Source organism: Notamacropus eugenii, chromosome 6 (assembly GCF_028372415.1).
Source record: "Notamacropus eugenii isolate mMacEug1 chromosome 6, mMacEug1.pri_v2, whole genome shotgun sequence".
NCBI classification, from domain to species: Eukaryota; Metazoa; Chordata; class Mammalia; order Diprotodontia; family Macropodidae; genus Notamacropus; species Notamacropus eugenii.
Window position 1 is genome coordinate 79,512,441 of NC_092877.1, and position 16,804 is coordinate 79,529,244.

General features: G+C 34.9%; 1 protein-coding gene across 6 annotated transcripts in view; it reads left to right on the forward strand.

Moving 5' to 3' along the window:
* TBC1D19 (TBC1 domain family member 19) overlaps window positions 1–16,804 on the forward strand; it is a 117,923-nt gene that overhangs the window by 61,922 nt on the left and 39,197 nt on the right. For all 6 annotated transcript variants that reach the window (XR_011969512.1, XR_011969513.1, XM_072620418.1 and 3 more), the window contains one exon: window positions 717–779. Coding sequence is in view for 4 of the 6 variants with exons in the window: in XM_072620418.1 (XP_072476519.1) it covers window positions 717–779 (63 nt within the window). In the remaining 2 variants the exon portion in view is untranslated. The remainder of the gene's footprint in view (window positions 1–716; window positions 780–16,804) is intronic.

A 16,804-nucleotide genomic window follows, 5' to 3' on the forward strand; every position in this document is an offset into this window, starting at 1 on the left:
AAAACTAGAATTGAAATAATTTTGAAAGCATTAAAAAAAAGAATGTTCATACTTGTCAAAATGAAAGACATATCCTAGGGGCATACATGTTAATATATGCACATGTTTGATATGCAAGAGGTCAAAATAAAATAATAAGTATAGTAAATGTCATGTAGCAATAATGGAATCATTGATTGAATTACTGTCATTTAAAAGAGGGATTGTTCTGCCTAGTTCAAGAATGCAGAACTAGATAGAAATTAACAAGATAGCCTTTGCCTTAACATAAGAAAAAACTTTAACAATCAGACCTTTTCATTAGGGGAATGGGCTGCCTTAGGTTCTTCTTTATTTAAGGTCTCCAAAAATTTGGCTTGTTGGGGATATTGTAGAGATCAAAGTACAAATTGGTAATTCCAGAAGACTGTGAGATTTTGTGATTCTGAGTAATTTTGTGTGTCTCTAAAAAATGTTGAAGGTAAGTGAAATTTTTGTAGTATTTAAATATATACTGTTGTGAGAGACAACTTTTGCACAGTAGATGGAGAACCTACATATATATATGTATACATGTATATATATATACATATATATATGTATGTATATATATATATATGCATATATATATATATACACACACACATAGTAGTGGTGATGCTTTAATGGTGTGATTTTCCTGTTCAGAAAAATAAATGATCTATGGCCTTTTCAGTATATTCTGTCTCTAATTATAGGATGTGAAACTGACAGCCAGCAATGACGATTACTATTTTGTATTTGAAGATTATTTGTATCAGGTAAGTTAGAAAGAATCAATGTTTTCTTTTTCAAGTTGCAATTAGTAGTTAAACTGTATCACTTTAAGAGATATTTATCATTAACATTTTGCAGTGCTAAAATCCAAACCATTCTTTTTAATGATCAAATAAAATGTTCTCAATTTGGAATGAGTCTTAACTTTTTGCCCACAGTAGGGGATTAGTTCGAAGAAAAAAAGTCTCCAAACAAGTAAATTTTTGATGATTTTATTTTTGTATTTCAAAATAAAACTTGGAGATAGAAACTGGAAGCATGTTAATCATTATTATAGGTACAAGTGATTAAAATGAATGTCAGGGAACATTTACTTCATGACTAGAAGAATCTCTTCAAAGATATCTTTGCTTCATGAGAATACTTTACTGAATAATAGGACAAATATAGTGAAACTTGCAAAACACCATTAGCACTTGATTATGCAAGCACTTATATTGTCACTGGTTTTCTCTACGTCATTTTCATCTTTGCTGAAATACCGTTATGTCATAAATGAGAAACTAATTTTATGTGGAATTACCTAAATTATGAAGTTTTTTCCTTTTAAAGTAGAAGTAGATTAGACGTGCAAATGTACTAATTTGAATTTCATTGGGATGTCAGCATAAATGTCACAGAAGTAATGTAGAATACACATAGCAATTTTTGCTTGATTAGATGTAAATTAGTTACAGCTGTTAGGGTGGGTTTGTTTACTTTTTTAAGATAGAAGAAGATGATGCTAAATCAGAATCTTTCAGAAAGATGTAATTATTAGTACACTATAGGAGGTGAAATTTGAAAAGTAAATATTATTTGCAGGTATAAAAAAAAGTTGAAAACAATTTTTATTTAATTAGGATGTGACTGCATATGATTGAATGCCTTTAAATCTAAGTAAGAAATAACAATTTTTGTCTCTGCTTATTTTCTCATAAGATTTTAATATAAAATCAACCTGGTTGTAACCTCTCAGATCTGAAAACAATTGTTCTTTTCTTTATGTCATCAGATATCGGAGGTAAAGATGCCATTTACTTCATGCCATTTACTTTATTGATCACAGATTAATAAACTGTTAAAAAATGTACACTCTCAAAGTTGATATTTCTTCTTTCCCAATAATCATTGGCCAACAGGCTTATGTTTTTGAAATCCTTATAATTTTCCGATAGAAGAAACTATTTTTCTCTTTCTAAGGATAATTTAATTTCACCTGCATTTATGACTGTGCTCTTTTGCACTTCGTTCCTGTGACCAAAGAATGCCTCAGCACTGGTGGTCACTCCTTGTAGAATTCTCCTTCTTAGCTGCTTTTGTTTGTCTGTTGCTTCATGTGTGTTATTTTATTTCTCCTGACTTTATCTCTTTAGAACAAAGTTCTGCTGAAGATGTTATATGGAGGAAATTTTCCTGAATTCGTACTTTGTGCACTTTCCTGATAGTGTTTGTCCATGTTTCACATGAGGTGATATCGTACAATAATACCTTAGCTACTTTATGTGGTGAGGTTTTCTGTGAATACCCTTTCCCATCTCCACACATTTGCTTACATGATTCTACCTGATGATAATCTTGCCCATTCATCAAGGCCCAGCTCAGATGCCATGTACTCTGTGAACTTCTGCTTTTCCCCTAACTGGAAGTGATCATCTATCCTCATAGCCACTGTGTTTTATCCTCATACTATAATTTGTATGCATAGTCTTTTATTTGTATTCATAACCTTTTATTTCCTATTAGACCATAGGCTTCTTTGCATTTCCCTTGCCCAAAGATCTAATGTACAGTGCACCACTGGTAGTAGGCACATAATAAATGTTTGCTGACTAAATGAAGCAAGCACCAGTCTGTTTGTGCATGCAAGTTGTAAAAAATCAATAGGGCCAAAGGGAGTTTCATAACAGTTTTCTCTATGTTTATAAGATGATGGTGTTTCCCTTGTAAAAGATTCAGATACTGCATTTCCAGAGCAAAGTGGGTTTTTTTTCCTTCAATTAACAAGGAAAAAATAGAATTATATAAACATCCTTTCCTATAGTCTTTAGGATAAGATTAATACTTTATATGATCATTTCTAGTGGCATTTGTCTTTTGATTGATGTTGAGGTAGCTAGAATTTTTTTTTGCATCTAAGCGAAGTGCTTTAGGCTTACTTTTCACTTTAGCTCTCAGTGCTTACAAGTTCTGTCCTTGAAAATAGAATAATTGATGAATGCTGATTTACAGTGGTTTACTATAATTTTACTAGGTTCAATTTGTTCCTTTATGAAAGGTTATCTCTCAGTATAGTAGGGTATTTTATAAGTTGAATATTAATAGAAATAAGCTAATATGACACAATATTACATAAAATTAACATGCAATATAACCTCAAAAACCTACTAGTTAAAGATTTTCTTGTGCCAACATTACAAATTGTATTTTGGTAATGGAAAATTCTTTGACATCAAACGTGTTATTTTCCCAGTAGAATATAAGCTTCTCAAGGGCAGGTACAGTTTGGTTTTCATCATTGTATCTCCAGAGTACAGCATAATACCTAGGCACATTATGAACATTTATCAAATACTTGTTAATTGATAAATGAGTTAATTGAAAAAAAATAAAATATTGTCCAGTGAGCAGTAATGGCATGTTTTGCTGTCCCCAACTCAGCTTCTTCTTTGTATAGCTGGAAAAGCTTGAAATTAACGAACTCTTTCCCTTTAGGTCTGGCAGTGCCCTGATTATCAAGTTCATATTATTTCAGTTAAGCCAATATTTATTAAGCAACTATTGTTTATAAAGCACTATGTTAAGCTAAGCTATACTAAAATAAGATATGATTCTTCCTTCAAGGAATCTTACAGTTGAGTAGTAACTGAAAGTAGAAAAAAAGCACATAAATAAGCCTTTTTGATTCATTGTAGATGAGGATTGTAATTAACAATTTACACAAAAAACTAATAGTTTATCTGTATGTATGTTTAAGTGTTTCTAGTGTAACTTGAATGTTATTCTTGACTTCTCATTCTCTTTCACTCCCCATATCCAGTCAGTTGCCATATCTTGTTAATTCTGCTTTTGCTGCATCTTACAATAGCCCCCCTTCTCTCCTATGACCCTGCCACTACTCCAGTGCGGACCTCATTTCACATGTAGACTTTTGGTTGGTATTCCTGCCTCAGGTCTTTTCCCCACTCTATTCTTCCCTCAACTCAACTGTCAAATTGATCTTTCTAAAGTAATAATCTGACCATATCACTCTCCTAGTCAATAAATTCCACTGGCTCCCTATTGCCTCTGGAATCAAACATAAAAGCTTCTGTTTGGCTTTTAAAGTCCTTCACAATCATGTCCCTTTCTTACCTTTCCAGATGTCTTACACCTTACTCCCCTGCACATATTCTGTGAGCCTGTGACACCAACCTCCTTGCTGTTCCTTCTATAGGACAGTCTCCTGACTTAGTACATTTTCATGGGCTGTTCTTCTGTCCTTCCATTCCTGGAATAGTCTTCCTCCTTGTCCTTTCCTCCTCCTTTGGTTTCTTTCAAGCTTTGGCTGAAATCTTTTTTTTTTCCATAAGTTAATTTACTTATTTTTAGTTTTCAGCATTCACTTCCATAAGTTTTAAGTTTTCTTCTCTTTCCTCCCCATCCCTCTCCCCAAGATGACATGCAATCTGATATAGGCTCTTCATGTACATTCCTTTCAAACATATTTTCACATTAGTAATGTTGTATAGAAGAATTAGAACAAATGGGAGGAACCATGAGCAAGACAAGCAAAACAAACAGAAAAAGAAATTGTTCTGCCTTGCTCTGCATTCAGACTCCATAGTTCTTTCTCTGCGTGTGGATGGCATTTTCCATCATGAATCCTTTGGAATTGTTTTAGGTCCTTGCATTGCTGAGAAGGGCTAAGTCCATCAAAGTCAGTCATCACACACTGTGGCTGTTACTGTGTACAGTGTTCTCCTGGTTCTGCTCGTTTCACTCAGTATCAGTACATATAAGGCTTTCCAGGTTTTTCTGAAGTCTTCCTGTTCATCATTTTTTATAGCACAATCATATTCCATTACATTCATATAGTACAATTTGTTTAGCTCTTCCCCAATTGATGGGCATCCCCTCAATTTCCAATTCTTGGCCACCACAAAAAGAACTGCTATAAATATTTTTGTACATGTGTATCCTTTTCCCATTTTTATGATCTCTGGGATATAGCCCCAGAAATAGTTTTTCTGGGTCAAAGGATATGCACATTTTTATAGCCCTTTGGATATGGTTCCAAATTGCTCTCCAGAATGATAGGATCAGTTCACAACTACACCAACAATGAATTAGTGTTCCAATTTTTACACATCTTCTCCGACATTTATCATTTTTCTGTTTTGTCATGTTAGCCAGTGTAGTAGGTGTGATATGATAACTCAGAGTTGTTTTAATTTGCATTTCTCTAATCAATAGCGATTTAGAGCTCTTTTTCATGTGATTATAGATAGCCTTAATTTCTTCCTCTGAAAACTTCCTGTTCATATCCAGACCATTTATCAATTGGGGAATGACTTGTACTCTTATAAATTTGACTCAGTTCTCTATATATTTTAGAAATGAGGCCTTTATCAGAGACACTTTATCAGGTTGTAAAATTTTTTTCCCAGTTTTCTACTTCCCTCCTAATTTTGGTTGCATTGGCTTTGTTTGTGCAAAATCTTTTCAGTTTAATGTAATCAGAATTATCCATTTTGCATTTTATAATGTTCTCTATCTCTTGTTTGGTCATAAATGCTTTCATCTTCCATAAATCTGACAGATAAACTATTCCTTGCTCCCCTAATTTACTTATAGTAACAACCTTTACATCTAAATCTTGTACCCACTTGAACATTATTTTAGCATATGGTGTAAGATGTTGGTCTATGTCCAGTTTCTGCCATACTATTTTCTAGGTTTTCAAGCAGTTTTTGCCAAACAGTGAGTTCTTATTCCAGAAGCTGGGGTCTTTGAGTTTATCAAACATCAGATTACTATAATTGGTTGGCTGACTGTTGTCCTTTACTCTTGAAGAGGACCAAAATGACATCATTGTGCTAGAGTCAAGTTTCATTGTGTCTGACTGTGGCTAATATGAGCTTGGAATGCTCTAACACAGGTTGGGCACAAATAGTCTGTGTGGACTTTTGGGGTGGCTACTCTAAAAGTTTCCTGTGTTTCCTTTGAAATGTTTCAATTCTGCTTAGTCATAGAACACAGCACCTTCTTTGATGTGGGCATACCATGCTGAGCAGTCCTGTGCCAGTGTCTCTCCTGTCACACAATTACTTCCAAAGTTCTTACATGAGACTTTGAGAGTTTCTTTGTACCGCTTCTTCTCACCACCTTGTGAATACTTGCCTTGTGTGAGTTCTCCATAAAGCAGTCTTTTTGGTAAGTGTATGTTTTGCATTCGAACAACATGGCCAGCCCATCGCAGTTGCGCTCTCTGACGCATAGTTTGAATGCTTGGCAGTTCAGGTTGAGCAAGGACTTCAGTGTCTGGTACCTCATCCTGCCAAGTGATCTTCAGAATCTTCCCAAGACAATTCAAATAGAATCAGTTCCCTGGCATGGCACTGACATACTGTCCAGTTTTCATAGGCATACAAGAATGAGGTCAGCACAATGGCTCTGTAGACCTACAGTTTGGTAGTCAGTCTAATACCTCTTCTCTTCCATGCTTTCCTTTTGGAGCCTCCCAAACACTGAGCTAGCTCTGACAATGCATGCGTCAACCTCATTATCAGTGTGTGCATTCCTAGAAAGTACACTACCAAGGTAACTGAACTTATTCATAACATTCAAAACTTCTCCTTTTGCTGTAATCTATGGTTCCATGTGTGGATGGTATGGTGGTGGCTGACGGAGCACCTGTGTTTTTGTGGTGTTAATTGTTAGGCCAAAATTAGCACAAGCTGCAGAGAATCAATCCATACTTTGTTGCATCTCAGCTTCAGAGGCTGCATTGAATGTGCAACCATCTGCAAATAGAAAATCGTGCATCAACACTCCCTCCACTTTGGTCTCGGCTTGTAGCCTTTTCAAGTTGAAGAATTTATCATCAGTGCTGTAGCTGACCTTGAAAGCATTTGACAACATGACTAAAAACACTGTTCAAAAGCATGGGAGCAAGCACACACCCTTACTGTGTCTTGTGTACCTAATCTATTCCACTAATCCACCACTTCATTTCATAGCCAGTAGCAAGTAGTTTTGATGATTGCTGCTTTATAATACAATTTAAGGTCTGGCATGGCCAGGCTACCTTCCCTCACATTCCATTTCATTTATTCTCTTGATATTCTGGACCTTTTCTTCTTTCATATGAATTTTATTATTTTTTCTAGTTCTGTACAATAGTTTTTTGGTACTTTGATTAGTATGGCACCGAATCAGTGAATTAACGTAGAATTTTCATTTTTATTGTATTTTCTTGGCCTACCCATGAACAACTGGTGTTTTTCCAATTATTTAGATCTGTCTTTATTTTTGTGAAAAGTGTTTTGTAATTGTATTCATATAGTTTCTGAGTTTGTTTTTGCAACTAGACGCCCAAATATTTTATAATATCTTCAGTAACTTTAAATGGAATTTCTCTTTCTATCTTTTGCTGCTGAGCTTTGTTAGTAACATATAGAAATGCCAGTGATTTATGTGGGTTTATTTTATAACCTGCAACTTTGCTGAAGTTGTTTATTATTTAAAGTAGTTTTTTACTTGATTCTCTAGAATTTTCGAAGTATATTATCATATCATTCACAGAGTGATAACTTAGTTTCTTCTTTGCCTATTCTAATTCCTTCAATTTTTTTTCTTCCCTTATTGCTAAAGCTGACATTTTGTAGTATCATATTGAATAACAGAGGTGATAATGGACATCCTTGTTTCACCCCCCAGTCTTGTTGGAAATGTATCTAGCTTATTCCCATTACATATAATGGGTGCTGATGGTTTTAGGTAGGTGCTACTTATCATTTTAAGGAAGGCTCCAGTTATTCCTATGCTCTCTAGTGTTTTTAATGTCAGAAGCTTTTTCTGCCTCTATTGAGATAATCATGTGATTTCTGTTAGTTTTGTTGTTGATATGGTCAATTACAGTGATAGTTTTCCTAATATTGAGCCAGCCCTGCATTCCTGCCATAAATCCCACCTGATCAGTGTATTATTCTCATGATAAGTTGTTGTAATCTTTTTGCTAACATTTTATGTAAAATTTTTGCATCTATGTTCATTAGGGAAATTGTTCTATAATTTTCTTTCTCTGCTTTGACTCTTCCTTGTTTAGGGATCAGAACCATATTTCGATCATAAAAAGAATTTGGTAGCACTCCTTCTTTGCCAGTTTTCCCAGATAATCTATGTACTATTGGAATTAATTTAGAATCCCTGTTTCTGACAGAAGCCTTTCCTGGCCCCTTTACTGCTGGTGTTTTCCCTGTGAAACTGTTTCCAGTTTATCCTGCGTGTATTTTGTTTGTATATAGTTGTTTCTATGTTTCTTCCATTAGACTGTGAGCTCCTTTAGGTCAGAGACTCCTCCCCCCACCCCACTTTTGTATTTTAGTGCTACCATTACATGATTTCTTCTCTTTCTAATTTGAAATTTAATGTAGCTGAAATGACAAAAAAAATCCTGTATTTACCATTTACAGAGTTTCCCTTGAGACATGATACCTGTCAACATAATTCTGAATATGAAATTATCAATAATGATGGAGATATATTTGCTTTTCCTTACCGTGCCATAGGCCATATCACCCCTCTGACCTTCCATGGTTCAACTTGTGTATGAAATTAAATGTTGACTTAAAATGTTTCATGTCCCATCCATAGGTAAGAGTAAGACAGTCCATCACTAAGACCAAAATAAAGTTGGATACTTTTATTATTTTTTCATTTATATTACAAGTGTGTAGTTTTAGATATCTATATATGCATATATATTTGTAATTCTGTCATATATTCCTAGCAACATTACTTCTTTTTCAAATTTTGGTAAATTTAACAATTTAATTATGTTCTGTTTCTGATAAGGAAACTAAGCACTTAAGATAAACTGTCATCTGGTGTTTGGAATTTTAAATAAATATAGGTCCAATAGTTGACTGATATGAGAGGAGTTATCCTTCTAAATCCCAGGCCGCTCATGACAAAAATATGTGGCCATACGTGTTCAAATTTTTGGCCACCGGGGCTAATGGAACTATATATAGTGACATGAAGAGCTCTATTAGTGGAAGGAATACCAACATCAGCAAAACAGATCTTTTGAAGTATTTAAGTTAGAAGATAAATATACAATATAATCAAGTATTGTGTTTTATCAAATTCATTTAATTTTTTCATTTGTTGTTTAATGTTTGAGTATTTACTATGTGACAGCTTTTGAGTTTTAGTTAGTCATATTACTTCATTATGGTTTGTGAGTGAAATACTTGCATAAAAACTAATAAATTTCATCAGATGTCTTTAATTTGAAACTAAGTTTTAAAACTTGTTCAGATATATCCTTGTGGTGCCCTTCATTCATAAGCAAATTCAGGCTTCTAGTAAATGCCTGACCAGCAACTAAATGGTTGTGCTAGCCCCTAAGAGTTCACAAGGTACCTAAAGTTTGTAAACCACTTTTGGGGGGAGTTGATGTCCTAAAGAAAATCTGACAACACAGAGGACCTGAAATGCATTGGGCTTTGTGTCCCTGGGAGTTATTAGGTGCCCAGGAGAAGTCTTTTCACATTGTTCCTACTGCTCTTCATCCCCTGAGAGGCGGTAAGCATAAGTACTTCAGTGCCCATGAGCAGTCCGATGGAGGTCCACGTGCGTCCTAGGTCTGGCACCTCTTTTTCTCTCTTACAGGTGCCTTGATAAGAAATGAGGCAAGAAGTAGGAACCAGCAGAAGTCTCTTGTTTCTGGATTTTGTTCCCATTATTTCCCCGAGTTTGCAGGTGGGAGTCCTGACACTGCCATCCGTAGTGCTAAATATTCAGTTTAACCCAAAGCACCGAACTTTATGAAATTTGCAACCACAAATAGTGCTGAGTATTGGGAAGGAGGAGAGAGCAGGGAAACATTCCTGACAGTTCATCCTTTGAGATTTTCCAAATATATTTGGGTAATCATGCTAGAAAATAAAAGATACAGCAGTAGTTATATACTAATAAAGAGGTTAATTAAGTCTTTTTTATTTCTCATTTATATGATTTTTATTGCTTAAATAATTTTACTTTCTCTTAGTATTATATTTCACTGAAGAAAATATAGATTCTTTAACTGTTTAGCAAAATGGAGAAGTTTTAAATGTATTTGTGCCATATATACAGTATTTTCTATTTCTATACTAAATGTCTTATTAATTCTGAAAGGCTCCAGTTAAAAATTAAGGAAGTCATTGCTACCTATAAACAGCTAATACTCAACTGAAGGATAATCTTCACTTAATTTGTACAATTGAAGAAAATTTCTCTAACAAAAATAGATGGGCATAGTATTGGCAAAAATTTTTCTACAAATTTATAGTTGAGCTCTAATTGTACCATTACATGTAAAGTAATTGGGCTTTCATTCAACACAACAATGATTACTGATCTTGTTATTCAGGCCAGAATATGACATATCTTATACACCAGTCATGGAGTACCACTTTACCATTACCATCCGAGACTCCTCACTGCTCCTTTGGCTTTGGGACAACAGAAGTACTGGCAGATTAGGTTTACTACTGAGTTATCCCTCTAGGTAACAGATCTTCCTTTTCCTCCAGCTTAACAACACTCTTAGAAATACTGTGATGCAATGCATTTGTTAAATACCTACTGTGTGTAAAGCACTCTGCTAGCCAGTTGAGTAGGTACAAAATTTAGGTGAGGATCAATTGGCATATGCTATAATAAGTGAAGTTTAAGAAGTTTATTAGAGAACTTCAAAATGAAGTGTTATATGAAGTCTTTGGGAGAATCAAGAAAAACTTCTTGAATATGGTAGCAGGTTGGAAAGAAGTTCAACCTGGTTGAGAAAAGGGGAAAGGGAAGGCATTCCAAGCATAGAGAGCAGTATGAACAAAGGTCCAGAGGTGTAGGAGCACAGAGTGTGTGCAGAGCAGAGAATGATACACATGATTCCCCCTCAGTGGAAGAAGGGACATGGCAGGAGGTTAAAAAAGCAGCATGCTATCATATCAGATTGTCAGGCAAGGACTTTGACCTTCTTTCATTTGGTGATTAAGACTTCACTGAACACTGCTGAGCTGATTAGTGACATGAAGATGATAATCGTAATTGTTGAGGCACTCCAAAGTTTACAAACCATTTTACAGACATTGTTTTATTTGGTCCTTTGAGGTATGTGTTACTATTATCCCTTTTTTACAGATGAGGAAATCAAGACCAAGACTGAGAAAGGTTGCATGACTTCTCCATGATTTTTAAATGTTTGAAACAGAATTTGTATCTTTGTCTTTGTGATAATAGAGCCAGACCTCAGCATACTTGGCTACTCTCTACTCTCTCTCTCTCTCTCTCTCTCTCTCTCTCTCTCTCTCTCTCTCTCTCTCTCTCTCTGACTTGATTTGTGAGTGCAAAAAAAACTGCTCTGTGGTATGAGATATGAATTGTATTGATGAGGAGAGTGAGGAGACAAGAAGACCCATCAAATCTTTTGCTATTGTAAAGTGTATGATTGTGAGGTCTTAGACTATCATGGTTGCCATGTGAATTAAGAGGAAGTGAGGGGTGGAGATGCAAGGAAGATGGAAATAATAGAACTTGGTAAGGGAAGGATGACTGAAAGGTTACAGAAATCAGAGTCTTCTAAATGATAGTTCTATAGATAGAAATAGTAAAGTGAAAAGGGATATGATATTTAGAAGGGAAAGAAATGAGGCCAATTTGGGAGGTGCTGAGTTTGAGGTAGTAGTGAGGGAGAGATATAAGGCTAAGAAGTAGGAGGTAGGAAACTTGGAGCTCAAATAAAGATTTAGGAATCATTTACATTGATGTTATACTTCACATAATGGAAGTAAAGGTGAATGCCAAAGCAAAGAAAATATAAGCAGGTGAGAAGACTGAGGACAGATCTTTTGGTAAGAAAAAGGATGAAGAGCCTACAGAGGAGATGCAGAAGTAGCATTTGGAGAGGTAGAACAAGAGTTTGATGTGTCTGAAACCAAGTATCTAGCAGAAAGAGTAATCAGCAGCATTTGAAAAAGTTATCAATTAAGATATCTCTGGTGGAATGAGAACTGTTTCTGGAAAGTGGCATAGATTGTGTAAAAGTTTAAGAAGAGAATGACTAATGAGTGTATAACAACATTGAGTGCTGACGAATTATTCAAGAGGTTAGCAATGATGGGAGGGAATAGAGAGAGGCATTGTTAATACTAGTAAGAAATGAGAAATGTGTATAGATTTTCTGAAAGATATAAATTGAATGAATGAAAAAATATTTATTAAATGCTTGCCATATGCCAAGCACTGTTCTAAGCACTAGGGGCAGCAAGCTTAGCTTACTCCATGGCCTCCAAAGCCCAGAATTTTCCTAATCTTTTTTTTTTTTTTTTTTTACAAATTATCTTCTAAAAATTTCCCTTCAAATACTTATTATGCCCAGTATTTTAACCTTTTCATCAGTAGCAATTGAATATATACTTCTTTATGTTTAGTTTAGCCTATGATTAAAGGAAATAACTTTTAATTTGGTGATTACACTATACTATGACCGCACAGGTTGTTTAAACAAAAGATAGTTGCATGCTCCTATGAATGAGGTCTCTGAAATAGTTTTTTCTAAATACTCAGCAATGATTTGGATTTCTAAAATTTCACCAAGCTCACTGATTTGGGTTAATTTGAACATGTGGCACTGCTAAGCCCTTCTAATAGTGTGGATACTTCCTCTTTCAAGATGAGAAACAAAACCCTTCTTCTAGTTCCTCCTTAGTGCCTCTTCCCATGCTCTTGCTAATTTAAAAGTTGTTGTTTGTCACAGGAATTGTTCTGAAGTGCTCTGCCACATCTTATGACAATACAATAAGTTAGGATAATTCCAATACACCTTTGTCTGCAGAAACCTACCTCCCTTCAGTGTATTTGCAGCACAAATTTTAGCTACCCAGAAAAGGGAAAATCCAGGCTACCCAAAGGCAAGTTTTTAAAAACCTGTTGCAATTAAAATTAATTTGCTATAAATTTCAAGGTTTTATATTTCAGTTTATTTGGAATTTTTCTTTCTGTTACTCTGCACTTATGGTGCTTGACACTTTTCTCTTCATGAGGGAACATCTCCATGTTTCTTGCCTACTATTTGTTTCCATTTTTTTATTTAATCCTGTTTTAATTTCTTGTTTCCTATTTCTTTTTTTGCTTTTATCTTTTCACTTTGCTCCCCTATGTTTGCTCTCCAAAACATTAATCTGAATTCAGCATTCTTCAAGAGTCTGCTATATGTATAGGATTTTATGAAGTGTCATGTTGAGGGTGAGTAGATACCAATGAAGCCTCAGTTTCCTAATTTGCAAAATGAGAAAGTGGGACTAGATGATTTCTAAGGTCCATTCCAGTTCCAAATTTATGATCTCCAGATATAAATGCCTCATTTATTCAACATCATTCAGAATGAATTGTTAAACATAAGTGAATTATTTAGATAACTGAAGCTTACCCTCTTAATTACATGCACAGATATTTTGAAAATTTTGGCATTCTTTCTAAAACATATCATACATTTCATTGACATTAAATAGCATTTAACATAATTTAATCTTGATGACTCAGGGTCATCATTGTGCCCATCACACAATCAGCATTTATTATGCACTTATTGGGTGCCAGATACTGTGCCAAGTGCTGGAGATTCAAAGACCAAAATGAAACAGTCTCCCCCTGAAGAAGCTTATGTTCTATTTCATGAAACAAGAGGCACATATATATCAATATATATACAAAATATATACCAAGTAAATAAAACCCTGATAACTGAGATCAGAAAAGGCCTCATACTGGCTCTAGAACTGAGTTTTTAAGGATTCTAGGTTTTCCAAGGTGTGGAGGTAAAGAGAAAGTATATCCCAAGCATGTGGTGACTCCCCATGCAAAGACATGAAGGCAGGAAATGGAATGGTACTGTCACAGTGCTAGACTGCAAGGTGCACTAGAAAGAAGGCTGGGCGTTATGGTGGATACCTGCATTTTAGTATAAGTACACTACTAACTAGTTGTATGATGTCAGTCAAAACATTTGGCCTTTTCTATACCCATTTGCTCATTTATAAAATTAGTTCAGTGGACCAGATAATCTCTAGGTTTTTTTTGGCACTACCATTCTTTGATTCTTTTGTAGTGATGGGCTTATAGACAATCTAGCATTATAGGTCTCTATGTTTCTATAATATACAATACTAAACTGCTTTTTATACATTCTTTCTTCCAGTTCCCTCCGTGGTCATTTTTCACTTCTCAGTGTTCCTCAGGACTCCTCCATCACTCTTAAAGAATTGCCTTTCTTAATAGGTAATTCTGAGTCACTGGGCCTGAAGGCTGTAGCCATTATTTTCCTCTAAGCTGAGAAGCCTTTTTTGGCCTTTCTAGGTTTGTGTTGCTGATTACTGTTGTCAGAATTCTGACTCCTGAATAAAAGAGATCTGGTTGGATATTCCTATCTTCCACAATGTCATAGTATTGTGGAAGAGATAAGACTAATGAATGCGAAATGACTTCAGAACAAAAATAAGCTGGACCACAATCAAATGCTAAAATATGTTGTAGAGTATAGGAAGTGCCATAATAATATAAGAATACTGACTTAAAAAAGACATAACAGAATCCACAAATCCAAATTACTATTTGAGTACTACTGCAGAAAGAACACTGAACTGGGAAGCAGGAGAGCAGGGCTCTATTCCTCATTGCAATTAATTTGCTTCATGATTTGGCATTAAGTCACTTAATTTTTGAAGCCTTCATCTCCTAGTAGATTCTAAGATCACCTTCCGATTCTAAAATTATCTTATTCAGAGAATTATAGATTAGATTTAAGCAAGGATCTCTTGTTTGTGCTTATTTAAGAAAATGACAGATAATGAAAAATCCTTTGGGTGTGTATATACTTAATTTATAATTAAATAGTACTCCTGTTCTATTAAAAAATCAACACAATATCTGGAAGTCAGATGAATAAAAGTCTAACCCGGATTTAATAGGAGGCCAATTGCTTAGTGTTATGTAGGAGTGCCCAAAAGTCATGCAGAGAAGGCTGGTATACTAAAATAAAGTTTCTGGAGGAATGAATGTCCTGTAATGCTATATCTAAAGCAAAAGGATGAATCCTTGGTTTCTTAGGCCAGGAAGCATTTCATGTGCGAAAAGGTAGCATATAAATGAAAACTATAGATTGTGTATAAATAGCCACCTGTCCCATTAGGGACTGGGATTGGAATGTTAGATGCCTAAGATCCTATCAATCATTCCCCTTCCCTCTTATCTTCAGTCTCTCTTTCTCCACTAGCTCTTTTACTGCTGTCTTCCAACATGTCAAACCTTCTTCATCCTTCAAATATGTTGTTGATCCTGCCAGTTCCTTCAAGTTTGCATCCCTATGTCTATTTTGCCTTTTGTAGCCAAACCTTTCAAAAAGACTGTTGACATGCATTGCTTCCATTTCTTCAAATATTATTTCTCAACTCCTTGCATTCTTCTAAAATCTACTTTACCCCACTGTACCCAAACTGCTCTCTGTAAGGCTATTAATATCTGACCCAATGGCCATTTTTCAATTCAGTTTTCATTAATCAATTCTTTTTCTTTGGTTTCAATGACATTACTACTTTATAGTATATCTTCCACACATCTGATTAATTCTCAGTTTACTTTGCTGGATTATCATCCATCTCACCCATTAAACATGAGTGCTTTCCAAGAATTTGTTTTGGGCCCTTTTCTCTTTCTCCATACTAACTCCATTAGATGTCAAGAATGATAAGTATCCCTGCCCCAGTTAGATATAAAAGCAGAGACTCCCTAACATAGTGCTCTGCGCATAGTACATATTAAGAAATTTATTGGATTAAATATTTCCCTTTGAAGTAGATATGAATCTACACAAAGATACTGCAGTTGCTCAAAAATATTTTAGGAATTATGCCATTGGAAGTTACTTCAGAACCAGTTCTCAAACCATATAAGAATAACAACCTAATTATTCTATAGGTCTATCTTGATGTTTACCAAAAACAGTACTATTCTATGTGATTGTCCTCCTACTTTTCCAGCTTTGGTGTTAAAAACTTTTGACTCTTAGAACTAACATTAACTGCCCCTCTTCCCAAGTGCTTATATTCTAAAGCAGAGGATTATTAAACTATAGTCCAGGGATGTAAAAAAAAGGATAACTATTTCATTATAACTGATTTCCTTCAAAATCATATGTATTTTATTTTATACACTTAAAAATATTTATCTAAGAAAAGATCTTTAGGCTTCAAACTGCCTAAGTGTTAAATGACACAAAAAGCTTAAGAATGTGCCTCACTGGCCTTTAAATGCAAAGAGAAGTATGGAAGGAAAGAAATCACTGTGGGCTGAAATAAATAAAATTAATTTAAATAATTAAACATTTTTAATCATTTAATTACTAAAAATAAAATTATTTATTTATGTAAGTCCTGAAGGGTGGATAGACTGAATGGGTGAACCAAGAGGCTAGTTACTGTCGAAGAGACAGCACAAGTGAAGACACAAGTAGGACTGAATATAGGAAAGGAGCGTAAGAAAAAATATTCATTTCATTGAGGCTTTACCATTTGGCAGAGAAGTAGAGAATGTGGTTAGATTAATCACTGGAGCCAGAATGAGAACTTAGAATACCAGGAGGAAAAGTGTAGCCTTCATACAACAAGTAATATTGCATTGTAGTGGAGAGGTACAAGAATGGCGTGTTGCGAGTTTCTGTCAGGTAGTGTAGTAGCTTGCATCTGTATAGTGCTTTATGGTTTACAAAAGACTTTCCTCTCAACCG